The following is a 26,475-nucleotide window of genomic DNA, read 5'->3' as shown; positions in this document are numbered from 1 at the left end:
ATTTATTCATTCATTAATTTTCTACCGCTTATCCTCACGAGGGTCGCAGGGGTGCTGGAGCCAGTTGTCTTCGGGCGAGAGGCGGGGTTCACCCTGGACTGGCCAGCCAATCACAGGACACATATAGACAAACAACCATTCACACTCACATTCATACCTATGGACAATTTGGAGTGGCTAATTAACCTAGCATGTTTTTGGAATGTGGGAGGAAACCGGAGTACCCGGAGAAAACCCACGCATGCTGTGAGGTCTGCGTGCTAACCATTCGACAGCCGTGCAGCCTGTATGCTATTTATTCCCTCTTAATTTATTCTCCTAATATTTTGGCTTCATTTGTGTACAATTACAATAAAATAGCTGCATACGCCCGGGCTGCAGTTTGGACAGCACTGCCCCCGAGTTTTATGTTAATGAGCACAGAAGGCCAGTAAGATATGTCACGTCGCTCTTTTGCTCCACTTTGGAGAGGAGAGGGTATGATAAAATTTTGCCTTTCCAGTTGTGGCCTTTCGTGATCTTCCTCATGGACATGATGCCACCTCTAGAGAAACCCATCAGGAACCCGGCCCCTGTACATGCCCAACATTCCCTGCAGCAAAACGACAAAAACAGGCTTTGCTACAGGTCTTTAAAGCCTGAAGCTCTGCCTGTTCAATGGTTTCAAATTTCAGGTGTATTAAACCAAAGTTATAACGGCCCTTGTCAAGTCAAAAGCTAACCTTTTTAATAACAAACTCTGCTAAGGCCAGCTGGGGAAAAGATGGGGGGGGGGGGGGCCCCCTTGCATCTTGGGGTTGGACCAACGCCTGCCGCGGTTTGCAACCGCTTGCACTGAGGTTTGAGTCGGCCTCGTGGGTAACTGCCTCTTATCTGCTTTGGTATTTTCAAGATAAGGGACCTCATTAAAGATAATAGGAGAGTTTACCGCTCATCATGTGACTCAACTCCCCCAACCGGAAGACCCCGGCTGTGTTATGCGCTTAATGGTCGTCAGTAAAAGCCGTCGGCGGTCACGCGCCTTTTGATTCAGCGTGGGGGGGGGGGGGGGGGGGTGCGTCCCTCAGTGAAGTGTTTAACAGCAGCAGTAAATGATTTCCTCTTGTGGTTGGCAGCACTTTGTTGACAGTGCAGATTAGCTCCCCGGTGACAGCGCCCATCTTGTCCGCTCACGGGCCCACATGGCGACTTTTCATTTCGTGAGGGGAACCGCCCACTTTATGTTTACACTGGCCAAAAATGTGCATGGAATGTGAAACTGCAACAATGATGGAGTGAAAGTACGCCCCCAAAAGGATCTTCCTTCTCCCTGCAATGAGGATGCAGCATGGCGTCTGTTCGGGCTGCACCGTCTCGGGTTTCGGTTTCCACCAAGCCAGTTGGAAGGTCAGGTCACCAAGGCAACGCCATCCACTGCTTGCATGACCCGTCCCATGCTGTACACACCGCATCATTAGTGGATTAAAGCTAGACACAGCCTGTGGCCACCAACGTGAGAACCACTCTGCGTTTGCTTGCTTTGCATATTCCAACCAGATGAACCCACCAAGCCAGTCTTACGGAAACAAGGTAATGCACTCTCCTCAATATTTGTTCTGGCTCCCGTAGCAGGTGCTTCCTGTGTTTGGTGATTATTATGCTCACGTGGGATGAAACCTAACAAATAATGCAGTGTGAAAGGAGAACCAATAAAGTCAGGGACTGCGTTTCATGTCTTGAAGGCATGGCAGCATATCAAAGTTTATCATTACGGTACTTGTGTGCGTGCTTTGCTTGAGTTCATTACGGTACTGTGTGCTATGCTTGTGTTTATGGCGGTATTTTCGCGAGCATGCACATCAAATGAAAATGGGGATCTTTTGATTAAATTATTTAGTCAAATTCGGGGAAAATGCGCAGTTAAATGAAAATATGTGGACAGGAATGTTTTTACCAGAGTGGGAGAGCTCACGTTATTATGGCGACATCAAGTACCACCATTGGTTTGGCTTCCGATTTCTACGACCAAGGCGCCATTAGATTTTTCCCTGTCATTGTTACAAAACACAAAGTTCTGTATTGAAGGCGTATGAATTCATAGCATGGCTGTGCTCGTGGTTAAAGACGACATGGTCACTGGTACAATTCTATTTGTGTTATTCCTGGATGATATTTTTTATTTACTTATTTTGTTTACACAATTAGACAGGATGTGGCTAACAGTGCTCTTATAAGTGTGTTGACGGTTAAGATTACTCAGGTGATAAACGTCCCTATCTCTCTCAGAACTTGCACGATGTCAACAGGCACCGTAAAACACAAGGTGTACACACCCTCATCCAGCACACACGCCACGTTAGCATGCTGTGCTAAAGTAAGCTAACCCAGCTAGCTTCCATTCATGCTCCGCAAGGGATAAGGTTTAACTTTTTGTTTTTTTGCACCAGCTTTTTCCTGCAAGGAAAAAGACTCCCTCCACGATGAAGCTGTGCGCCAGGCAGAAACGTTCCTCTCCTCACGATGGCAGCATTTAATTCCCAATTTGGCAATTTAACAGTAGATTCCATGTTTATCGGCTAATTCCACTTCTCCAGCCGCGACTCCAAAATCACAGGGCCCTAGATAAGCGCCTAGCACCTCAGGGTCTTGTTCACGAGCAAGGGAAGGATGAGATGCAAGATGTACAGGTGGATTGGTGCGCCGTCTGCAGTGATGTGGGCTCTGCATCGGTCCGTTGTGGTGAAGAGGAATGGTTTGATCGACATTCCTACCCTCAACTTTGGGCAGTGTTCAGGGCATGTTGGACCAATCGGAAGCCTTGGGGACAATCCATCACGGTCTCCCAACTGGCTTGGAAAAGCCTGCTTAGGCTTCTACTCTTGTGATCCGACATCAGATAAGGAGAAGAAGTTGGATGGATGGATTGTTAGAACCTGCAGTGTTTTTCTTTCAGCTGGTGCCTGAAGCCTAAATTATGACCGCAATCCTGAACTACCTTGGCATCAGTGAAAGAATTGTTTTTACCGTCGGAAGATGGCACGGAGAATTCCCAGAAATACCCTGAGAGCTAATCCTTTTGTTGTGCTCTCACCAGGGATCCTCCCGGGCCGTCGGAGGGCTCCCATAATGCCGCAGTGTTTTCAGAGGAATGTCACTGCTGTTCTAGAGCGGCATGACTCAGACTGGGATGGCCTCCCCCCCTCCTTCCCCCACCGCCGACACAATCCAGCCCTGCATTATACATGCCAGGGCCTGCTACTGTTTTGGTAGCCTCTGACCCCGTGACCACGAGCCGAGGCTAAGATAATGGAAAGGGTGACACGGAAGTCCCAGTTTAGTCCCACGGTTATTACAGCTTGCATTTTATCTTCACATCAAGTGTCTGCTAGCAAACACCTCCGACCACCATTTGCTCTTTTAACAACTTCCTGAAGCTGTTGACATCCATGTGAGGCCTCTTTGCTGGCATTCCTGGAGAAAGCAAACCTGTCCTTCAACTTTAGTGGAGCTGAATACCATCAAAAATGAACTTGGACATTCGTATGTACAGATCTGTCTCGGTTAGCATCATTAATCCTTTCTGATGATGTAAACTGACTTTAACCAGGGCAACTTTTCCCATGACTATTAATGTCACACCAATTGATCTGTTCTGCATAGCAGTTTGTTAAAGGCTTTCTAAAATGCAGTTTTACTGAGAATAAACAGTGCCACAAACATGGCGGGAAATGGAGAAGTCAGCCTTTCACATCACCTCACCTGTAGTGGACGTCCTTGGCAACCAATCCTTGCCAATCCATACCTGGCAACGCTTGTTTTTTTAACATTTTTTCATTCAACTTGCAGACTCACTCGTTTCAAGCGTTTCAGCAACCCTTTCTAAACACCTTCCATGGGTTGCCGATGGAAACGCGCTCCTTCATGGAGCTCTAATATAACTCATTTGCTGGCAAAGAACAATTTGTAATCCTTTTATGGTTTTAATACCATGCTAATGGGGAATAAACAAAGCTCTGAAAACTGAACCAGTCACCATGGAAAGAATTGGCTACAGGTCTGAAGGAGATCTGGAGGTCTCCTTATCGTATTGGAGACCTGTTTCACAAGGGACGGGATCAGAATGTCGCAGCACATGTTGGAATTCACCTTCCCCCTCCGTGAACCACAGCTCCCCAGTTGCACTCGTGCAGCCTCAGGTTGTTGTTGAGCTTTGAGTCCACATGTTCCTATATTTACTAGGAAACGTGAGCATGGTCTTTTAGACGGTACTTGGTACGCAATCAGACGTCCGCAGGCTTGTTGAATTCATCTGTTGTCCTCTCAATGTGGGCGCCCTTATCCCCCCCCTTCCGGCTGCATTAGACTTCGGGGGGGGGGGATTGTGTGCGGACGGCTTAGAGCGCTGTCAATGAGGGATCGGAAAATTCTCTTACTGTACCCCCCCCCCCCCCCCCCCATCCACCTTTTCTGTCATGGAACAAATCATTGGGCCTCCACTTTAATGGGATTAGTCCGCACGCTGTGCCCCCGCCCCTCCCCTTTCTTTCCTTTCACAAGCTGGGGTCCATCCTTCCTTTTGGAGGACTGCCTTCTGGAGAAGCTCAAGTGGCTCATCTCCATGCAAAGGGTTCAAACTGAATTAATGAGGGCTAAATGAGGATTTGAGGGCTTCAAACCCCCGCGCACCCCCACCCAACCCCCCTGCATTTTGGGCTTTTAAGAATATTTTGACCTTGTGCTTTGTGCTAACGTAATGCCGTATCTTATGCCAATCAAGGCTAAATGCTGCTAAGCGGTCGCTTCATCAACACGAGGCGTCCCAGCGCTTGAGCCCAGATAACGTCCAGACGCCCCGGATTAGCGTGCTCGATATCCCCAGAGGACTAATGACACTGAAGCCAGTTAATCAGGCCCCCGCCGCTGGGGTCTCGTCCCTGATCGGATTAAACAAGGCCGGACGAGAGCACGGCCAGGCGCTCAACAGACGGGCCTGATTAGTTTTGGGGTGTTTCAGTGAATGGATGGCAACGTTTGGAGTCGCACCGCAGGACTGGATATTTTCATTTCATCACACGGGTTTGGTTGTGCACCACTTCCTGTCTGCCTTTTTACACGAACCTCCTTAGCACGCGTCTCCAAAAAGAACATTCATTGAAACATTCAACAAGTGGGGAAGAAAATTAGATGAAAGTGCGAACAAAGTGGGACAGCTCGCCACTTAAAACAAACAACATAAACGTGCAAAAACTGTGGGATTATTTTTTTATTAGATTAGATTCTACATTTATTATATTGTTTTTTTAATTTATATATAAAATAATGCCCCATACTTGCCAAAATGTTTTTTTTTTCCCAGCCCCACCCATGGCCCCGTGGTTGGGGACCCCGGTTTAGAAGGATGACAGGGACGGGGATGTACAGTAGAATCCTGAAAAATAGTCCTGCAGTCTAGTACTGTACCTTGCTTGCTACCTCTAGAGGGCAGTGTTGCCAACAAAAAAGATGGAACACAATCTTTACCGCCTGTTGCTGCAGCCGTACACACACACACACTGGGTCCACCTGCACGTGCACAGCTCTGTTGTTCTTGTCAGCACAGAACCACGGTCAGCAATGACCAAATACGACTTGAGGCCACAGCACAGCAAAGATGTTGTCGGTCCTACTACAGTTGGTCTCCGGGCCTTTTCCCCTCCAATAAAACCACAAATGCAGCTTTTATTAGGGTTTCAAAAACAACAACAAAAACACACCACCTCAGAAACTTCCCCAGACTTGTCTTTGCTTTACAAGGTTGACACCCAAGGTACGAGATAGTTACTTTCTTTCTCTGTGGAATGTTTCGGACCTTCCTTCATGTTTTATGGTTTACAAAAATAGCAAACGGCCAACCTGCTGCAGCATCCTATCTGCAGTAGCTCTACCTGTACCTTTTAAAACGCTGGAGTGAAAGTCACACATCCTCCATTTGCTGTCCTGTCGTTTCCAATGAACTCCTCAGCTGTCTCGGGACATGTTTTTATATAGATATATATTTTCTTTTTGAATAAAAGTGGACTTGTGAATGGCGTATAAAAGGGTTTAGATTCTGTTCCACAGATGGCGCTAATGCTCACGAAAGCTGCTTGCCAACCGGCAATAAACAACAGAAGAAGAAAAACACCACGAAGAAGAACGCACCCTGACAACCTTCCGTTTGAGCGGGTACAAGATACCTCAATCGGATTGGGGAAAGGAATATTCCACCCCTGTGAATCCCATTATATATTCATTGGGATTGGCACTTTTCTATGGGAATGAGGCGTATACAAAGGTTACATTCTTTCCATTTCAGCAAATAAACCGAATGCAATTGGAATATTTGGGTCCATGTATATGTGGCTAATGTGCTGGCCAGCTTTTACCTGGAAAGCCCACCCCCCTCCGGTTCCCCCTTTCCTCTTTTAGTCGGCGCATCGCTCGGCTGTCATTTGATGTCACCATCTAAACTTAGCTGCGTGAACCTTAGCCTTCCTGCACCAGGGGGCCAGTGGTGTGGGGGCTGGGGGCCGCTTGTCTGCCGTGTGTCATAGGAAGGGCCGACGTTAACATGAGGCTGACAGGTAAGCTGGGCGTGCACGGCCAAGACGCTGTTTTTCTCTCGGTGCGTTCAAGAACTGTTCCAAGCTGTAAATGATCCGTTACTTTGACATAGACAGCCGGGCAGGATTTGGGTCAGCACCTTCTGACACAGGTTGGCACCTAAGAGATACATGTTATGTTTTTTTCTAACAGCACTTGAAGCCTTGGCATCTGCCAAACATATTCTGTCTCCATTTTCCATGGCTTTGTGACATTTTTCTCATGTTTTGTGTTTATGTTGCATATCCTGTGTTGCCTAAAATATCAAAATAAGGAATGATCATCCATAACTAACTGCATCCATGTCATGATTGTGTGTTTTGCAGGCTGAATGGTGTTGTGGACTTGATGCATGGCCCTTGCAACCACCCTGCTTAATGTGTTTGACGTTGTCGTGGGACTGAGCACGCACAGCAGCGGCCATGGCGCAAACCGTGCACGTGAACGGCAGCGGCCCAGGTGACCATGTCTCGTCGTTTTTACTGTTCGGGTCGTGTAAAAGAGTGTTAGTTTTTTGCATGTTTGTCACACATAAATGTTTCAGATCACCAAACAAATGACGACACAACCGAACACAAAATGAAACTTCTCATTATTAAAGGAGAAAAAAACAGACCAGATAAAACCTAACTGAGATGAATTGAGCTCTATCAGTGTGGAAAAGGTTATGAAGCCATTTCTAAAGCTTTGGGACAGCCAACCACAGTGAGAGCAATTATCTGCAAATGGCCAAAACATGGAACAATGGTGAACCTTCCCAGTAGTGACCAGCCAACCAAAACGACCCCAAGAGAGAACGACGACTCATCCAAGAGGTCACAAAAGACCCCACAAGGCTCATTTCAATTTGATGATCTTGATGATCCCCAAGATTCTTTGGGAAAATACAAAAGTTGACCTTTTTGGAAGGTGTGTATCCCATTACATCTGACAAAAGTAACATCATGGTAAAATACGGTGGTGGTAGTTTGATGGTCTGGGCTGTTTTGCTGCTTCAGGACCTGGAAGACTAGCTGTGATAAATGGAAGCATGAATTATGTTGGTGACCTCCAGCTGAAGCCAACTTGGGTTGTGCGGCAGGACAATGATCCAAAACACACCAGCAAGTCCACCTCGAAAGGGCTGAATAAAAAACAAAAAGTCTGGTCTGGCCTAGTCTAAGTCTTGACCTGGATCCTATGGAGATGCTGTGGCATGACCTTAAAAAGCCTCCAATGGGGCTGAATGACAACGATTCTGCTAAATTCCTCCACAGCTGGAAGAGACTCATTGCAAGTTATCATAAATGCTTTGATAGCAGTTGTTGCTAAGGGTGGGGGGAGGGAGGGAGGGGGGGGGGCACTTTTCCACACAGGGCCATGGAGCTGTGCAATTTTTTCCCTTAATAATAGAAAGTTTTATTTAACAACAACATTTTGTGTTGTCATTGGCTAATGGTTCCATGATCTGAAACGTACACAGCAAGTGTGCCAAACATGGAAAGACGAAGCGATCAGGAAGGGACGTGTCTCTAAAGTCTTGTCTTTTCATGCAACATCTCACACGGCCCCTGCAAGGATGTTATTTCTGTGCCGCCGCCCGTCTCTCTCCGTCACACTGAAGGTTTTTGTGGCTCGGTGCACGTTGGTGTAGGAAAGATTTCCACGCTTGGTTGTGAAATACACGCCGGGGCAGACACCTGTGGACACCCCAGCATATCTGGCTGGACCAACAGGAGAGTGGCCCCTCCAGGAATGTGCAGCGTGTCGGACGATGCCTTCAGGGCCTTTGCACGCTGAGGGGTGGCGGTGCCTTCAAAGTGTGTCGATAATCTGTGCATTCACGGTAGCTGGTCTTTGAGGCAATAGATCTCGTTTCAAGCATCCTCAGTTGTCTTGCTGTTTTGTTAATCCGTTTTGTTAATTCGATCCGGCAAAACATTTTTACCACTGGTGCAGCCGTGAAATCGACTGCACCAATGTGGATGATATAGTTTGTGGTGTGTTCAAGTACGACGGGTTAATTAAGCTTGCAAAGCATCTGTGTCTGTGGTGAACTTTTGGTGTGTCACCACAAGCACCCAAACCCCATCCCCCCCTTCCTAGCCCCAAAGCCAGACATGTTTTTCTTACCCATCTATGAGAAAAGCGTGAGACATTCCGAGAATTTCCTCTGGTTTGGCATCACGTTCCAGTTGTTGCATTTGGCAGCAAGGAACCCCACCCCCCATCCACACACACACACACCCATCTGCAGCGGATGTGTGACACTGCCTGCTGGGAGGCTTTCACACACTTTTTTTTTCACACCATTTTCCTGCTCATGAATTAGACGTATGGGGCTTGTAGACCAACCCAGGAAATACCAGTGTGAATAACAGTGGACGTTTGTGTGTGTGTGTGTGTGTGTGTGTGCTCTCGTCCACTCCACCCAGCCACTTGCATCATCATAGCAAACTGCAGATGTGAGGAGAATGAAATGGAAATAATCCGTTCCAGAGTCGAGCTGTGGCCATTTCTCAGCAATTTCAATGAAGTATCAACAGTGTAGCTTTGATGCTGGAATTTGAGTAAACCCCACTCGGTGTGTGTGTGTCTGTGTGTGTAGCTTTAACGCTAATGAACTGTGTTTCGTCCACAGCTGTGTGTGACGTGCGTGGCTCCAAGAAGCGTTACTGTACACTTGATCCGCTGCTGATATGTACACCGTGTAGATGTGTAGTGAAGCCTGTTGTTAAGCCTGACTATTCCTTGAAGTGATGAGCATATACGCAAAGTGGGCTTGTCTTGGTAGCATGGAACTTTGCCACTTTGATATTTTGGAAAGACCTGTATACATGTCAGCTTTGTCGTATGCTGGAGGTGGAAAGCCTCTTGCTAGTGTCAGCTTCACTCTTGAACACTCAGTGTTCCATTTTTGCAGCTTTTTTTATGTCCCAAATATTTCAACCTTCTTTTTAATCTTCATAAATGTTCCTAATTGTACTGCTTTTATTGTGACTTTTTACCTTACTAGAACTTTCCCAACGTCATTTTTCCCCAAAAAAAGTTTATTTTTACAACACTTTTCAAAAATGTTTTTCTTTGTTTAAACTCTGCTACTAAAAATAACCTTTTCTTATTACAAGTTTATTCTTGTAAAATTGCAGCTTTTTTCTTGATTAAGTTTTCTCAATATTTTGACTCATTTCCATTTCTGCTGTTTTGACTTTATTCTTTATTCTATTCTCTAACGCCCCTCCCCACCTAATTTACTCAAAATTCCAACTATTTTTGTTCTCATATTATGACTTTAATATTTTACATTTTATGCGACTAAGACTCTTAATATTTTGACATTATCTTGCAAAATTCCAGCTGTTTTTCAGTTTTCTTTTTCAACTTTCGTCTTGTAAATTATGACTTTTTCCTATAAATATTTTTATCTTCCCAACCTCATTTTTCCAAATAACACTTTGTTTTGTTTGTGTCTTATAATTATTATGACACTTTTCCAAAATGTTTTTCTTTCTCTCAACTCTGCTACTAAAAATATTTTGACTAATTTCCATTTCTGCTGTCTAATCTAGTTCAACTTTCTTCTTTTTGTATCTCAAAATATTTTGACTTTATTCTTTTAACATACCCCCCCACCTAATTTACTCAAAATTCTAACTTTTTGTTTCTCATATTATGACTTTTTTTCTTACATTTTATGCTACTAAAAGACTAATTAATATTTTGACATAATTCTTGCAAAATCACAGCTGTCTTTCTTGTAAATTTTCTTGTCATTATGATTTTATCCCATAAATATTTTTAACATGAACTCACCAAACTCATTTTATTATTTTTTTATGTGTTGTTTTGTTTGTTTTTCATACTATAACTTTAAAAACATCTTTTTGAATGTTTCATCTTTATGCTACGAAATTGATATTTTTCCTCATTAAATTATTATACATTAATAATGTTAATATAATAGTAACATTTCCTTACTAGATTACACTTCCTCAATATTTGGACTATTTTTGCTGCGCATTTTTGCTGTATAATATTTTTACAATGTGCCATAGCTGCCGGCTGCAAAGGCTCCCAAGGCTGCACATTGGACACCCCTGCTTTTAAATGTAAAGTCACCATTTTTGGTAGAATTTTTACATCCTATGTATGTTCCTTTTTATAAATGCAAAATTTGTAAAACTGAACATCTTACAGCATGTCGTGTCATGTCAACGAGCGGATTTCGATCTTCAGCACATTGTTGCCAAGCAACAACAAGATGTTGCAAATGCGTAAACTGCAATTACTGTACAAGCGATGACTGGAACAGCTGTCGCCCCCCCCCCCCCACACGTGCCTCGCATCCATGAGGTCATCGCTCAGCTGTTGCGGGGTCTCGGCGGTACCACAAGGCCGCCTGTCACCCCCAGCCTGCTCGTGCGTGTGTCACACAGGGCTTCCTGTCAGCAGAAAAGGACAACCGTGCAAGTTTTCTTCCTCGCAAACAGGCCGCTGATTGTTGTTGCGTCAACACTGCAGTCCTGTCGGGCCTGGCTGTGTTGATGAGTGGACACATTAGATTGACGCAGCAAAGTAATTGTATCACATGAGATTTGGAGTATCTGATGGACCGGGGTCAAGGGTCGTAGAGGTTGCACTGCTAATCAGTGATAGCGCTGTTGTTTGCCCTGGTTTCGACTTCCTTTCTGTTCATTTTGTTAATTTTGTCCTTTTCAATGATTTCACTGACTGCAACTCATCCAATTCCAAAGATGTCTTTTATACGTCAGCCGCTGGCTGACACGAGAGGCAAAAACAGGTGATGACGCAACTTTACACCAAAATAAGTCGCTTTTCAAGCAGTTATAAGCCATAAAAACGGCCACAATGGGGCAGAAGTGCATTTGGTCAGCGCTCGGCATCGATCTTTTGCCCGTAAAAACGCTCGACAGCGAGGAGGGCGTAGAGGAGTGTGTCGTGCAGAACGTTACGTATGGCTGGGAAATCTTAACACATGCACATACACTTCATTTCCTAACATGACAATTGTAAATAGTTCATTGTTTTATATGTGAATATTTTGATGATTGTTTGTGTTATGTTGGTATAGTTATTTGTTGGTTCATATATTTGAGCTCTCACAAAAGCAAAAAAGAAATGTTTGTGTCAAAGTGAAAGTTGTATCTTCACAAAAAGCCGGTTTTCCTCCCTTTTCTAGTGGGGAACTGATATTTTCCTGAAACTTAACAATGTTCTAGTGCTGATTACTGAAGAACAGAAAAACGTAGAAACAAACTTTTTTTTACCTGATGAAAGATGTGCGTCTAATCTTTCTTTTGGTAGGTTCCATGTTTAAGTAGCCATACAACACAATATACACAACACAATAACAACACAATATAGGGGCTATTATACAAATGATCATATGGGCTATCATACATACTATCATAGGCGCTATTATACAAATTATCATATTGGCTATTATACATACTATCATAGGGGCTATTATACATATTATTGGCTATTATACAAAATTGACTTTTTAAAAACATAGCGACAGTATTATGTGAGGGGAAAAAATGTCCCTCACTTGTTGTTCTTTTGCTTTTTATGATGTCATAAAGGAAAACGCTCCTCTTTCATAGACATGATGCCACCTCTGACTTGGTCCTAGTTGGATGAGCCTGGCCCCTGTAACTGCCTAGTGTCTTGTGCAAAAACGGGCTTTGCTACACATCTGAAAATTACACCGGAAGCTCCACACTTGGCAATTCACCCCAGGTAATGGAAGAAAAGCTTTGTGATAACGGTTGCAGCCGTGTCCACTGCATCATACTGGGAGCAGGATGAAGATATCCTGTGTTCTTACTGGTGTGAAACATGCACAGTAGCTTTTCTGTGTTTGTCTTAAAAAAGAAACCCAACTGTTATTTCACTGAGTTCACCCTCAAACCCCCCCTCCCGGCTGAATAACAGGTCTCTTATTCGGGAAGGGGTAGCGCCCAGCTCAGAGTCTCACGGGATTGGAGGAGGCGGCTGTCCAATAGTGCTGCAGTGCTGCACAGCCCTGAGTCCTGAGTTCCTACCAATAGTGGCCCTTTTCCTCCCTTATGGAGAGAAGGTTAAGTGCTCGGAGCGAGAAGAAACTGCACAGTGTGATCTTTGTATAGTCTCCTCCCTGCTGCCAAACGGGGGAAGAAGCTAAGAGTCGTGAGGTGAGTGAACAACAAGACAGTGTGGGGGGGGGGTTCTTCTGTTCTAGTTCTAGAATGGAAGTCACAGAGAGGAAGACCCGGGCTGTTTATGTCCAGCCTGTGTTGAGTTCCTTGCATACCAGGAACAACAAGACGCCACTTTTAGCCCAGCCGGTGTGAGTGCCACGGAGGGGGGGTGTCTTACTCTGACTTTTGGGACTGAGCATGTGGAGGTTGGACTTTGAGCAGGTCAACTCCGGTGGATTAATGAATCTGCGAGAAAGCGGCAAAAAATGACTTGTTTAGAAGCAGCCATGTTGTGATGATGATAACTTGAAGTCTTTGTGAACTGCATGTCTGATCAACACAGCATGAAATGTACTTGTAATGCGTCTTTGTGTGTTTTGCATAGTTTTGGACTGACTAAGCAGTGCTTGCAGTTGTGGTTCACTAGCACTTTCTTGTGCGTTGGTGCGAGACACGTTAGTACATGCACTGTCAAAATATGAGGATGTGTCAAAGTTTGAGCAACTTTCCTCTCAAAAAGCAGTTAGTCATCTAATCATCCTGGGAGTCTTCTAATAATAGCCCTTAGTTGATTTGTTGACATGCAGTATTGACACACAAGCTAAAATGCAACTTCCTGTGTTTTTGCAGAAAGAGGACAAGGATGTCTAAGCACCGGTAACGACAAGGACTCTGTGGCTCCGTACTACGTTGAAACTCCGTACGGTTTCCAGCTAGACTTGGATTTCCTCAAATATGTCGATGACATAGAGAGGGGCAACACCATTAAGAAGCTGAGTATCCAGAGGAAGCCCAAAGGGGGCAAACCAGGGGCAGCGGCGCCACGGGCAAGCACCGGCGGGGTCAGCGTCGGGGCCGAATGGACGTCCACCGAATCGCTCTCGTCCTCCAACAGCGACGACAAGCAGTCACCGGTCTTCTTCAGCGCCAAGCCTCCCCAGGTAACTGCTCCGCTGACGCCCACCCTCCAGAGGGCGGCCCGTGAAGCGGCCCCCCAGCAGTCCTACACCAGCGTGGTGGAACCCAGGCTGCTCCTTCCGCCGCTCTCTCCGAGGTTCACGCCGCGACACAACCCCCAAGTGGAGAAGACCCTCATGGAGACCCGACTTAGACTGGAACAGGAGCGTCTTTTCATGCAGCCGCTTGGCGAGCCTCTGCTGCCCCGCCGTCGTCTCGCCAGCTTCGGGGGAACGGGCTCCAACAGCTCGTTGTCCTCGTACTCGGGGTCCGTGGTGCCAAGTCAGATCTCTCCCAGCACCTTTCAGCCTTTGCCCATAAATGGCCACCTCCTCAATGGAGACTACAACCCTTATCCACCATCCGTGGGTAGCTCCATCCGCCACAGTCCCATGAGCTCCGGCATGGCCACGCCCGTGACCAACGTCAGCCCGTTACACCTTCAGCAGATCCGGGAGCAGATGGTGGTCGCGCTCAAGAGACTGAAGGAGTTGGAGGAGCAGGTGAAGACCATTCCCATTTTACAGGTCAAGATAGCGGTTCTCCAGGAGGAAAAAAGACAATTGTCTGCCCAATCCAAAGACCAACTTCCTGGTGGATTCCGCAAGCGCTCTTACAGTGTGGGCAGTGCCGACCAAATGGAGAACCCGGGCCCCATCCAAAAGGAAACTGTACTGCACATCATTGAGCCCGAAGCCCAGCAACAGAACGCTCAGCAACTTGAAGAGTTTCGGCGTCTTGCTGCTGAGGTCCAAGCTCTGGAGAAGACCACGCTCGACAATATTGGATTTGACAGTCAGACCGTCAATCAGAATCAGGCCCTCCAAAAGTCTGTTGGTGTCGTGACTGATGAAAACATGAATAACCTTCAAGTCCAGGTGCCAAAAGCACGTTGCCGCCGGGATGTAGGAGTCACAACGGAACGCTTGGAGACCCGCAGTGCCTTAGTGGGTGTGAACGAGGCCATGCTGGGCGTGTCCAATGATGCCGAGAAGGAGATCGAGCTCCAGCAGCAGACAATTGACGCTCTGAAAGAGAAGATCTATCACTTGGAGGTGCAGCTGAAAGAAACTACTCACCAGATGGAGATGACCAAGCTAAAACTCGAGCTCCAAGCGGCCGGGGGCTCAAACAAGAAAAAGGCCGACAAAGGCTTTATGGTGAGGCCTGAGATGTACGACGTCTGCTTGGAGGCCAAAGTTCAGGTGCACAGTCAGGGTGTTGGTGACCAAGTTGTTCTCGCTGAAGCTCCTCAGAGCTTCTCTGTCGGAGTGTCTTGTCGCCCGAGTGTGCATAGTGTTGGCGTCGGGCCTGAGAACTCGCTGGATCTGCCCTCGGTGGAGCCACAGCACCAGCAGGAAGGCGTCCACCTCAACGTTAGTCAGGTGGGAGTCAACACGGTCGAGTCTGTAAGCTGCTTGGCCTTCTGCAAACCCATGATGGAGCTGGTCAAGGAGTCGCGATCGCTGGGCTGCGGAGATTGCACCGTGGACGTCGTCATCAGTCCCGTCAGGACGATGGTATCGCAAGGAACCGACCCAGACCTCGTTGCCAAGGTAGACTCTTGTGTCATGGCTGCCCCTGAATCGGTAAGTCGGCGGACCAACACCGAGACTGAAGTCGTCAGCAAGTCCACCAACACAAAAACCACCGTGCTGACGGACTCTTGCACGGACGCCGCCTTGTCCACCTGCGACAAGCACACCAACACCGCTGCCACCGAAACAAGGACGGTCGCTGCAGGGGAGGGACTCGTCAAGGATGTGCACTCGGCCGCAAAGATGCGTTCAGTCGCCGTGGGGACCGCCACAGATGTGGGAGAGCTCCTCGGCCAGTCCAACTCTACCAAAACCAAGGAATGCGGAGTGGGTCCTGTTAGCGTTCACGATAACTTCTTGATCGGCTTAAAAACACGCAACATAGCATGCGGGCCTTCCCAGTTCCCTGAACCTGTCGCTGGCAACAAGGAGACTGTGGAGGCGCCAGCCCAAGCGGAGTGCCAGGGGGGCGCCAGGCTGGACCATTACATCGAGAGGGTGCAGAAGCTCTTACAAGAGCAACAAATGCTGCTGGCGGAGAACTACAGCGAGCTGGCCGAGGCCTTCGGACAGCCCCAGTCCCAGTTTGGATCCATCAACAGCGAGCTGGTCAGCACGCTCTCGTCAATCAACTCGGCCATGAAGTGCGGGAGCGCCGAGGACCTCTTCGAGCTGCAGGCTGACGATGCGGCCTCGGGTGAGAGCTTATGTTGCATCATGACTTTTGATCCTTGTGCTGATCGACTCGTCCCTGTGGAGTTTTAAGTGCAAACACGACAGATAAGCTAGCGGGACAACCTTGTATCAGACCATGACAGCTGGGTCCGGCATTTTGGACGCCACCCAAACCATGAGCTCACTTCTTTTTGGGAGCCAGTCGCACCCATCGGCCTCTTGTTGTCTTTTAGCGTGCCTCCCTCCCTCTGCTAATGCTGATTCATGGCCGCCTCCTCCCTCGCCGTTGCGTAACCTGCTCTCACGCTGGCAGCCACATTCTTTTGTCCTGTGTGCTGCCTCGCCTCGGGTCTCCTTCTGGAATGTTGGACGACCTCACACTGCTGGCGACCGCAGCCCAGAAGGAACAGAGAAGCGTCAAAACATGAAAACAGATTTTCATTTTAGCGCTGTCAATTAACACGCTTCCTCATGCCGCGTTCAAGACTGCAGGGAAGAAGGAAGTGGCGGTGCGCTAGGGACGTGGCGGTGCGCTAGGGACGTGGCGGTGCGCTAGGGAAGTGGAGGTGCGCCAAGGAAGTGGAGGTGCGCTAAGCTCATGTTTGTCGTGTTTGGGAAGTCAGCAGTCCTAACAGTGGACACATGGAGATAGGCTTGGAAATTATATCTATTAAAAAAAAAAATAGTAATCTCAGCATTGTGATATCATTAGTGTTAACTTTGGGCTTTGCTCTTTTTTTCCCCCCATTTTTGCTTTTTTTTTTTTTTATATGGAAAAATGTCTATATATATAATATAATATTGATAAATATTTATTTCAATATAAGTATATATAATTCTTCAATAATCATAATTTTTAAAAAAATATTAATGGATTTATTCTCGTATGTTGAATTTATTACAATATTATTTTTTTTCCCGGTGGCCTAATTAAACTATATTTTGGGTTTTATTTCTCATATTAGGACTTCATTTTTTTCCCTCAATTTTTTCATTATATGCTACTAAAATGATTTTTTTTTCCATAATATTGCAAGTTTCTCTATTTTGTCATTCAAATCCGACTTTTCTATTAATATTTTGACTATTTTTGTAAAATTACAGCAGTTTTTTTCCTTCTCCAGCTATCTCAACTTTGTTCTTGTAAATATTCTCATAATATGACTTCATTCCCATATTTCCTTAACTTCATTCTCATTTATAAAGCAAATGTTCTAAAAATGACAACTGTCATTAATTATAACGTCTGTTCTTTAATATTTCAATGTTATGCTACGAATATGGAACCATGGAATCCTTATAAAATAATAATATATATAATAGAAAATTATGCCTTTTTTGTGAGATTTCTTGTTAGAAGTTACTGCTATTTTGTCTTAAATGATGATTGGGAGTGCATGAGAAAATGAAACGGGAAGAGTAGAAAGTAAGCACACGGCACCAGAACCAATGTTGTAATGGCGGTCAGGAGCAAACTGCTCAGCTGACATGAATTTTTATTATCATGCGCTTGTGTGTTGACTCCGCCCACTTTCAGAAGCTGGCGTTCAGGCGGTCTCCTGCGGCCGGACGGAGAAGACACACGCAGACAAACCTGCCAAGACGTTGTCTCAGCAGCAGATCAGCGCGGCCGAGCAGAAGAGCCGCATGGACCTGCAAATGTCCACAGCGCTGCATGGTAAGACCGCTGGGGGCAGGGCGAGGGGGGACCAGCACCCAAATCCCACCAGAACTCTGCTCAGGAGAGGAAGTGGGTCGTGAATCGCTGTTACCGACTTCCCTGCTTATGGGGGTGTCAACTTCATGTCAATAATCCCAACTACCCCTTTAAGAGGGCCCCTAAGCAAGCATCGAGACTTGGGTGGAAGACGCCTCCCCTAAGGTTTAATGGTCATACAGTACATACTGTTGTAGTAATCTATGACTAGAACTTGTAATACTTATACAGTATACGTATATATTATACAGTATTTTGGACTTCCTTCCTGGATTTGGACTTCCTTGATTTCACATAGCAAGATGGAAAGGAACGCTACACCTGGCGTTACCTTTTGGTGTGGCCACGTGTCACTACGCCATTAAAGTAGTCCTTTGGCGTAACAAGAATTCTTAACCAAACTTGATGAAAAAGTGGCTTTGGGGGCCCTTTAAGCCACAAAGCAGGTGACGTCCCACAGTCGTTCCTCTGTTTCCACCACGCTTGGCCATATTTTCCCGTGTCAATGATGCCTTTCTTCGTCGTCGTCTTAGGTCAGCCATCGCTGAAGTCCATCATGAAGAAAAAAGATGGCCCTCCAGACTCCAGCAGCACCAAGAAGAACCTGCAGTTTGTCGGCGTGAACGGAGGGTGCGTAGGACGCCTCTTTCAGCCTGACGTGATACATTTGGTGTCTTCACCTTTTATTTATGTGCATGTTGCTTTTGTCGCCCCCTTGTGGATCAGATACGAGACCACGTCCAGCGACGACTCCAGCTCGGAGGACAGCAGCTCGTCTGAGGATGAGGAGGAAGAAGATGGAAAGGAAAAGGACGGATGCCGGAATTTGGAGGAGGAGAAGAGCGTCAGGGACGAGTTTCAGCCGGAGGGGGCGGAGGATGTGGACGTGAAGGTGGAAGAGGGAAGTTTGGAGAACAGAGAAAGGTCAGCACACACACACGCGCACACACACGCACACACACACCTTGGATGCGTGGAGATGTTACTGATGTCTGTGATGATCCTCCTGAAGGTACCAACTCAGCGAGAAGATGTTGGCCGCATGCAACGTCCTCAAAGTTCACCTCAGCGACCCCAAGGAGGTCAGCAGTAAAGACCTGGTGAGAAATACTTCCATCCTTCTTGTACGTAGTACAATACACAGTACGTACTTCACTAGTACTTTATTTCCTATTCCTGTCTTTGCAAAGCGCTAGATGAAGATCCTCTCAATGACAGCAGCTGGCTTTTTGTCTGCAGTCAAGGTCAACCTTCAGTTAGGACGACATCGCTCTGCTGTTTTTTTGGAATCTGTTGCAGGTCCTTAAAAACAGCAGCCACGGTTTTTCCAAGATGACGGGAATGCTGCTGCTTTTTGGGAAATTGTCGGGAAAGGCCAGTCAAAGCTTCTCAAAGGATGAGAGCGCTCTTGACCTTTTTTGCAGCGGGTCCTGAAGTCGAGGATCTCTGCTGTTTTTAGGGATCTGTGACAGAAATGCTGAGGAAAGATCCTCTATTTGACATGAGTGCTCTTCTGTGATGGGCTTTGCTTTTTTAATGCTAATCAAAGATCCTCTCTATAACAGGAGCACTCTGCTGTTTTTAGGGATCCACACGCCACTCAAAGATCATCTACACGACGGGGGCATTCTGCTGTTCTTTAGGACGTATTGCGCAACCTGAGATCAGAGATTCTCTCTGCATGATGAGATGATTTATACGACAAGAATGCCCTGCAGTTTTTAAGAATCTTTCCGTAACAGCAGTCAGAGATCCTCTATACAGCAGGATTGCCCTACTGTTTTAAGAACCTTCTCAAAGATCCTCTACTTGACAAGAGCACTGCTGTTTTTAAGAAGTGATCTTCTTTTAATTGCACTTGTCAGAGATCCTCTATAGGGCAGGAGGGCACTCTGATGATTTTAAGGACCAACGGCAACGCCCTTCAAAGATTGTTTACTTGATAGGAGTGTCCTGATGGGTTTTTTTAAGGACATACTGCAGAAACGGAGATCTTTGATATGACAAGAATGCCCTGCAACTTTTACATCCAAAGATCCTTTATATGACAGGATTGCCTGACTGAAGAACACCATTCAAAGATCATCTATGTGACAAGAGGGTACTGCTGTTTTTAAGGACATACTGCACCGACTGAGATCAGAGATCCTCTATAGGACAAGAATCTGTGTCAATAACAAAGATCCTCTACATGACAGGAGCGCTGTGCTGTCCCGAAGGATGAAGTGCGTGTCTTTTCTCCTCCAGAGGACGTGTCTGAACACGGTGCAGCATGAGTGGTTCCGTGCGTCCAGCCAGAAGGCGGCGGCAGCGGCGGCGGTGGAGGACCACTTGGCGGGATTCGGCGGCGTGTCGCCGGCCGTGCTGCGACACGTGGTCAACATGGCGGACGGCAACGGCAACACGGCGCTGCACTACAGTGTGTCCCACTCCAACTTCAGGGTGGTGAAGAAGCTGCTGGACGCAGGTGGGTGGCTGACGACGCAGGCTTGAGAGGTCGTGCGAGAGACTGAAGGACGCGTGCGGACATTCAAAAACGTTAATGCTGACTGACGTGATGCTGACGTGTTGCAGATGCGTGTAACGTCAACCAGCAGAACAAGGCGGGTTACACGCCCATCATGCTGGCCGCGCTGGCCGCCGTGGAGACGCCCACGGACATGCAGATTGTGGAGGAGCTCTTCAGCAAAGGAGACGTGAATGCCCGAGCCAGTCAGGTGGGTGCTGGGGTTCAGAGGTCAAAGGGCGGCAGCGGGTCACAGGGGGACCACTGCATCACGGCTGCCGATTTATTAACACTTTGTGGTGTTGTGGCGCCCTCTAGTGGTTAACACGGGGAATGTCTGATTTGGACCCTCAAAGTTCACTCAAAGGCCAATGACAAAAAATGGTCAAATAAAAACCATTGAAAAAAAGCTTCCAAGTCGGTCGATGATTGGCAGCTTGATATTCTGGAAATTAGTTTTATGTATTAAAAATCTAAATTCTTAAATTCCACCACTGCATAGAAGTCAAGTTAGGATAAATGATGTCATTTTATCCATTTAGGTAAAATAAATGAATAAATAAAAACACTCAAGGTCCTCAGGACAAAATGTCTGCTGCTCAAAAATGGCTGTTGTTTTTCGAACTATACTATAAACCTCCCCGTAAACAAGTCAAGTCAGGATTATTAACGTATTATTTTTTTTATGGAGTGCCCACACCTAACATTTTCTGGACAAAAATGTCTGCTTCTCAAAAACTGCTGTTTTTATAAATATGAATAACCCCCCCACCATAAACATGGCAAGACTGGGTCTAATGATGTCTGTGATGAACCCCCCAGGCGGGTCAGACGGGGCTGATGCTGGCGGTGAGCCACGGCAGGATGGACATGGTACGCGCCCTGCTGGCTCACGGCGCCGACGTCAACGTGCAGGACGACGAGGGCTCCACGGCGCTGATGTGCGCCAGCGAGCACGGCCACGTGGAGATCGTCAAGCTGCTGCTGGCGCAACCCGACTGCGACGCCACGCTCAGCGACAGCGTGAGTCCATCATGTTCCCCACACGCACACGGTGATGCTATTTTTATGCTAACGTTGGACATAACTTTATTTTAGGCTGAAAAATAACAATAACGTTACACTGCAATGAATGTTGAATGAAGCATAAAAAAATTGATCCTTCCTTTTTCATCCAATACTTTTTTTATTAAGATTTGAATTCAATTCAAATATTTACATTTTTTATTAATTTCCTATTTGAATTGAGTTCATCATTAAAGAATATTTAAAAAAAAAATACATTTCTAATAAAATAACAAAGTCTCATTTTAACGCTTGTGTTAAAAATAGATATGACCATATTCAATGGATATTAATTTTTAATATTTCTTTTTAACCATATAATTTCTATTCAATTTATTATATTTTAGTTTTCCTTCTGGCAATTTATATAATATGTAAATAATAATATGTGACAGTTTAGACTAAGCAGTGCTGGACATTATTATTATGACAAAATTATTTATAATCCTAATATAATATTAATGGCTAATTATTCAACAATAATTTAATTAATAGTCTGCTTATATAAATAATTATTACTGTTTGTCTTTAAAATGTATATTAAAAGTAATAAGTATAAAGTTGTGCTAAAATAATAATGTTAAATCACCAATGTTTAGAATAATTCGTAAAAATATTGACAACATTTATACCAAAATAATTTGAAGAGACTTTTGTACATATTTTTGGAACACAACAAAACGAGAATGCCCTATGTAAAAGCCCAGAAATGAAATGTAACCACTTGGTTTCGGAAGAAACAATTGAGCGTAATACTAAAAATGGAGTCAAGCTAATCAAGTTTTCGACATTTTTTCCTGAAACGTGCAAAAAGCATTTGATTCGAAACAAAGACTTAGGAAGTAGACTTGGGGACCCCCGTGTTCTGTATCAATGGGAGATATGATCCAATGATCGTCTTTTGATGGTTTCCCTGCTCCAGGACGAGAGTAACGCTCTGTCAATCGCTCTGGAGGCGGGACACAAGGACATCGCCGTCTTGCTTTACGCACACGTCAACTTCTCCAAAGCTCAGTCGCCAGTGAGTTGCCATCTTTCTTTTCTTGTGCATCCTGTACGCATATTTCCATAGACGCAAGCATGCAAGTGACGTGTGTGTGTCCTTTCAGGGAACGCCTCGACTGGGTCGAAAGATGTCGCCCAGCCCCACTCGCAGGGGTGCGTTTGATTAGCGCACCCATGTTGGCCTTATGAGAGACGCCTTAATGTGAATCTGACCAGCTAGCCTGACTTTTTTTTCTCTTTTTGCAGTCCAACAGTCCCCAAATTATATTTTCTGCCCCCCTCCATCACACACACACCCCAATGTGATAAAATTGGTGTACATACTTCTGGTGTCAACATCAGCCAATGAGATCCACTTTTATACAAATCCTTTCTATCTATTTAAAAGTACAGTATCATTATTATTATTATTATTGCAGATCCATGAAGTACTATATTTATCAAGGTTTAGTTTGTAAAGCAGATACTGTAGATGTATTTCACTGTACATATTATAGTCCACTTTTCTTTTCTTTCCACTTTGTGTCCTTTTAAACTGACCTTGCCGTCAGCGTGTAACAATAAACATCTTTTCAAAGTTAGTTTCTACATTTCTCTTTATTTTCTGCCACAAACATTGCCGAGATTAAGAACAGGAGGAAATTGACAGCATTTTTTAAGAAAGCATATTCATTTTCAAAGCAAAACCGTATCTCAGATCTGAAAAGTTCAATGAATTCAATTATTAAAAATATACATTTATCAAAAACATTATCCAAAATTTTGCCACAAATTTGTGCATTAAAATGTAAATAGTAATGTGTAAAACTGAGCAAAGAAAACTATTTTTGTACATTCTACATCTCCAGCCATACAAAAATGAATCTTCAAATGATTTATTTGAAATCAGGACATTCATCTACAAGTCGTTCATCTGCAAGAAAAGTGAGCAAAATGACTGTGATGTCAATTCACAGCTTTAAAAAAAATATTTATCGTGTAAAAGTTATTTGAAAAGTGCATCATTAACATTTTGCCGTAAATGGAATCATTGTCCAAGGTTAAATGAAGTAATATCTCCTTCCACTTGGCACACAAGCACCCCCTAGTGGCGGAGGCCAACAATGACATCTACACTAAAGGCCTTCACTGGATGCCTGCACGGGCCTTCATCACCGCGACACGCCGCGTCCCGGTCCTCCTCTTCCTCTCCTGCTGTAGCTCCGCCTCCAGACGGGCCGTCGCGGTTGTGGCGGAAGCTTGGCACTTTCTGGAGACAAAAACGTGACGGAAGTGATGTCGTCAGTCTTCCTCATGCACTCTTGGAAAAGAAACATTTTGTATCAAATGAGTCACGGCTTTCTCTTTTTTGACGGTACTTAACCTGAGCACCTCCGGCTCGGCTCCGACGTCCTCCTCTTTTGCTCCCAAGTCACGGTCGCTTTCCTTCATCTCCTTCATCTGCAACTGCTGGCACTTTGCGCTCAGCTGCTGCACCACCTGGTGGAGGGAAGACGCCAGTACATCAACCACCGCACTTCCTGGAAAGCAAACTTTTTTTGTTTACCAAAGAAAGGCGTCATTTAAATGTCATGTAAGGAATCATTTCATTTTCTCCCCCCCAACTGATGTTTGTATAATATAAAAATATGTCAATTGCAACTTTAAATATTTGAACTTTATTAAACTTTTCAGGAAAATATTAAATGTAATATTTAAACCTAAAATCTTTTTTTAACCTATAAAAAAAAAATTAATCTAGAATTTTGCCATCTAGTCAAAAATGTTTTTCAAAAACTAAATATTATATACATGATATTATATACTATTAAGTACTCCAATCTGTTAATAAAAAAAAAAAAACGCAAACCACAAAGCTTTGAATGACGTCCTAGATCAAAAGTAGTTTAGTTTCTGGCCGAGGTCCATGCTTTCCTGACTCAGCAAAGAAGAACTTCCTGAAGGTTGAAACCTTTCGGTCTGACCTTCTTGCGGACGCAGCTCTGACGGGACATCTCACTGAGCGTCCTCTCCAGGACGTCCACGTCAGCTGCAAGGAGGCCCTTCTGCTCCCGCAGCGTGGCGTTCTCCCGGGCCAGGTCGTGGGCCTTCTCCGAGAGCACAGCGTAACGTGCTTTGACCTCCTGGTTCTCCTGCGCGGTCCTCCTGGTGGTCTCCGGCAGCTTGCGCTCCATCAAGCGCTCCGTGTCGGCCGCCACAGCCGCCGCTCGGGCGTCCATCCGATCGATGAGCCTGTCCGTGGGGAGAAGGAGGGCAGAGGTCGGCTTTGGTGGCCATCTTGGAGAAGGCAAGAACATGGTGATGTTAGCTTTTCACCTGCTCTTGTCCAGCAGAGCCTTCATCTCCATGGCGTGCATGGCGGCGGCGTGCTCCGCCTCCCGACTGGCCAGCTGCTTCTCCAGAAGCTCCACGTCGGACGACATCTTCTCCTTCTGCTTCTTAAACTCCTCCACTGCGGCTAGCCTCGCCACTAGGGGGCGGCAGACAAACACCTGGCTCGTCATTGGCACATGGAAACACCGCATGGCAGCCATTAAAGTAGTCTCAGCACCATACTCTTGTCAAATACAGGATCTTTGACTACGGTCTTTGTGGTGCATTCCTAAAAACAGCAGCTCTCCTGTCACAGACGGGTTTGGACTGGAATTATTTTTGCGGTAGTGTCCTAAAAACAGCAGCACACCTGTCTTTCACTTGTCTTTTCACACTAGGTCCTCAAAAACAGCAGATGGCTCCTTTCATAGAGGATCTTTGACTAGCGTTTTGCGAGGAGGTCCTCAAAAACAGCTGAGCACTCCTGTCACCTTCTCTGCGGTACATTGCTGAAAACAGCAGTGCCATCGATTCCTAAAAACAGCGCAACCATGTCAGAGATTTTTGCCTTGTGCTTTTGCACTAGGTCCTCAAAAACAGCAGATGGCACCTAACATATAGAGGATCTTTGACGGACATTTTCTGTCACATCGATGATCTTTTAGCGGTTCTCCTTGCACTCCTGTCACATCCACGATCTGACTAGCATTTTTGGGGAGGATCTTTGTTGGAGCAGGTCACTAAAAACAGCGGACCACTATTTTTTTTTTGCGGTAGATTCCTAAAAACAAAAAAAATCCCATATGACAATCATGTCATATAGAGATTTTTGACTTGTGTTTTCACACGCGATCCTCAAAAACAGCAGATGGTACCTGACATATTGAATAGAGTCTTTGAGGAGCTTTTTGGACCAGGTCCTTAAAAACAGCAGAGCCCTCCTATGTCATGTGGAGGGTTTTGTCGGGCATATTTGTGGTTGGACTACAACCTCGTAGCAGTCGGTTCTCAAAAACAGCATAGTGCTCCTGTCTTCCTTCACTCAGCGTTTTTTGTCAACTTTTGCTCAAGGACCCGAGAAGAGAACCTGGGGCTACCTAGCCTCTCGTTGTCTTCCTCCAGCTCGTCGATGCGTGCCCCGAGTTGCCGTCGCTCCAGATCCAGCTGCTGTCTCAGGGCATCTTTGTCCTCGTCGGCTTCCCGCCGCAAAGCCTGCAGGCGCTGGGAAATTTCATCCAGCTCGTCCTCTTTCTCCAGCAGGGAGCGCTTTAGATAGTCCACGATGTCCTTCTTCTCCTTCTCCATGGCGCTGCACTGACTGCTCAAGGCCTTCTTCTCATTTGCCACATCCTCACATTTACGCTTATATCTTTAAAAAAAAAAACGGTAGGCGGTGGCGTTAATATAGCATTCATAACACCGATTGATTGCTAGTTTGGAAGATAATGAGCTAATGACATTAAGCAGGAAGAGTTGTATTTTATTCCATCTAAATGTTCATCTGATGGCATAGAATGATAATATTCTGTTAGCTAGCTAGCTAGTCCTCATCTTGTTCTGTTTGCTAGCTAGCTAGTCCTCACCTTATTCTGTTAGCTAGCTAGCTCGTCCTCACCTTTCCAGCTGCTCGTTTAAAAAGCGGATTTGAATGAGATATAAATCTTTCTCTTTGCCGTTTTCTTCCGCCTGACCCGCCTCGCTTTGCTTATTCTTTGTTTTGCTTTTGTCTTCGTCTTGTTTGTGGCCGTATTTATTCTCCTTTTTAGGCATGGCGGAAAATAAAAAGTTTGGCTAAACTTTTCGTGGACTAGCTGTGCTACTTTGGTTGCTAGGTAATGGGGCATTCAGGGGCGCCGAGGAAAGTTGTGTTATACGTAACTCGAGTTGGAACTTTATTTAATGCAATTATTTACAATG

The 26,475-nt window shown here is 45.6% G+C and overlaps 2 protein-coding genes across 7 annotated transcripts in view; one reads left to right on the top strand and one right to left on the bottom strand.

Annotated features, from left to right (window-relative positions):
• Positions 1 to 22,835, top strand: part of kank1a (KN motif and ankyrin repeat domains 1a) — a 30,930-nt gene extending 8,095 nt beyond the window's left edge. For 2 of the 6 annotated variants that reach the window (XM_058071859.1, XM_058071860.1), the window contains exons 2-12: positions 6,927 to 7,059; positions 13,413 to 15,974; positions 17,490 to 17,630; positions 18,203 to 18,299; positions 18,396 to 18,593; positions 18,682 to 18,769; positions 19,917 to 20,136; positions 20,244 to 20,386; positions 20,998 to 21,198; positions 22,163 to 22,261; positions 22,350 to 22,834. In XM_058071859.1, coding sequence (XP_057927842.1) covers positions 7,023 to 7,059; positions 13,413 to 15,974; positions 17,490 to 17,630; positions 18,203 to 18,299; positions 18,396 to 18,593; positions 18,682 to 18,769; positions 19,917 to 20,136; positions 20,244 to 20,386; positions 20,998 to 21,198; positions 22,163 to 22,261; positions 22,350 to 22,412 — 3,849 coding nt within the window. In that variant the 5' untranslated portion in view covers positions 6,927 to 7,022 and the 3' untranslated portion in view covers positions 22,413 to 22,834. The other 4 variants (XM_058071861.1, XM_058071858.1, XM_058071857.1 and 1 more) reach the window with 4 other exon arrangements.
• A 1-nt stretch (position 22,836) lies between these two features.
• Positions 22,837 to 26,400, bottom strand: cfap157 (cilia and flagella associated protein 157). Its single transcript, XM_058071905.1, has 6 exons — positions 26,174 to 26,400; positions 25,656 to 25,927; positions 24,562 to 24,715; positions 24,210 to 24,477; positions 23,609 to 23,724; positions 22,837 to 23,494 (listed from the first exon to the last, which is right to left on the bottom strand). Exons 1-6 carry the CDS (start codon positions 26,326 to 26,328, stop codon positions 23,371 to 23,373), a joined length of 1,089 nt encoding a protein of 362 aa, XP_057927888.1. The 5' UTR covers positions 26,329 to 26,400; the 3' UTR covers positions 22,837 to 23,370.
• Between the last annotated feature and the right edge of the window lie 75 nt (positions 26,401 to 26,475).

This window comes from Doryrhamphus excisus, chromosome 4 (genome assembly GCF_030265055.1).
Source record: "Doryrhamphus excisus isolate RoL2022-K1 chromosome 4, RoL_Dexc_1.0, whole genome shotgun sequence".
Taxonomy (NCBI): domain Eukaryota; kingdom Metazoa; phylum Chordata; class Actinopteri; order Syngnathiformes; family Syngnathidae; genus Doryrhamphus; species Doryrhamphus excisus.
Note: the sequence above shows the minus strand (reverse complement) of the source record. Positions and strands in the feature narration are given on the sequence as shown.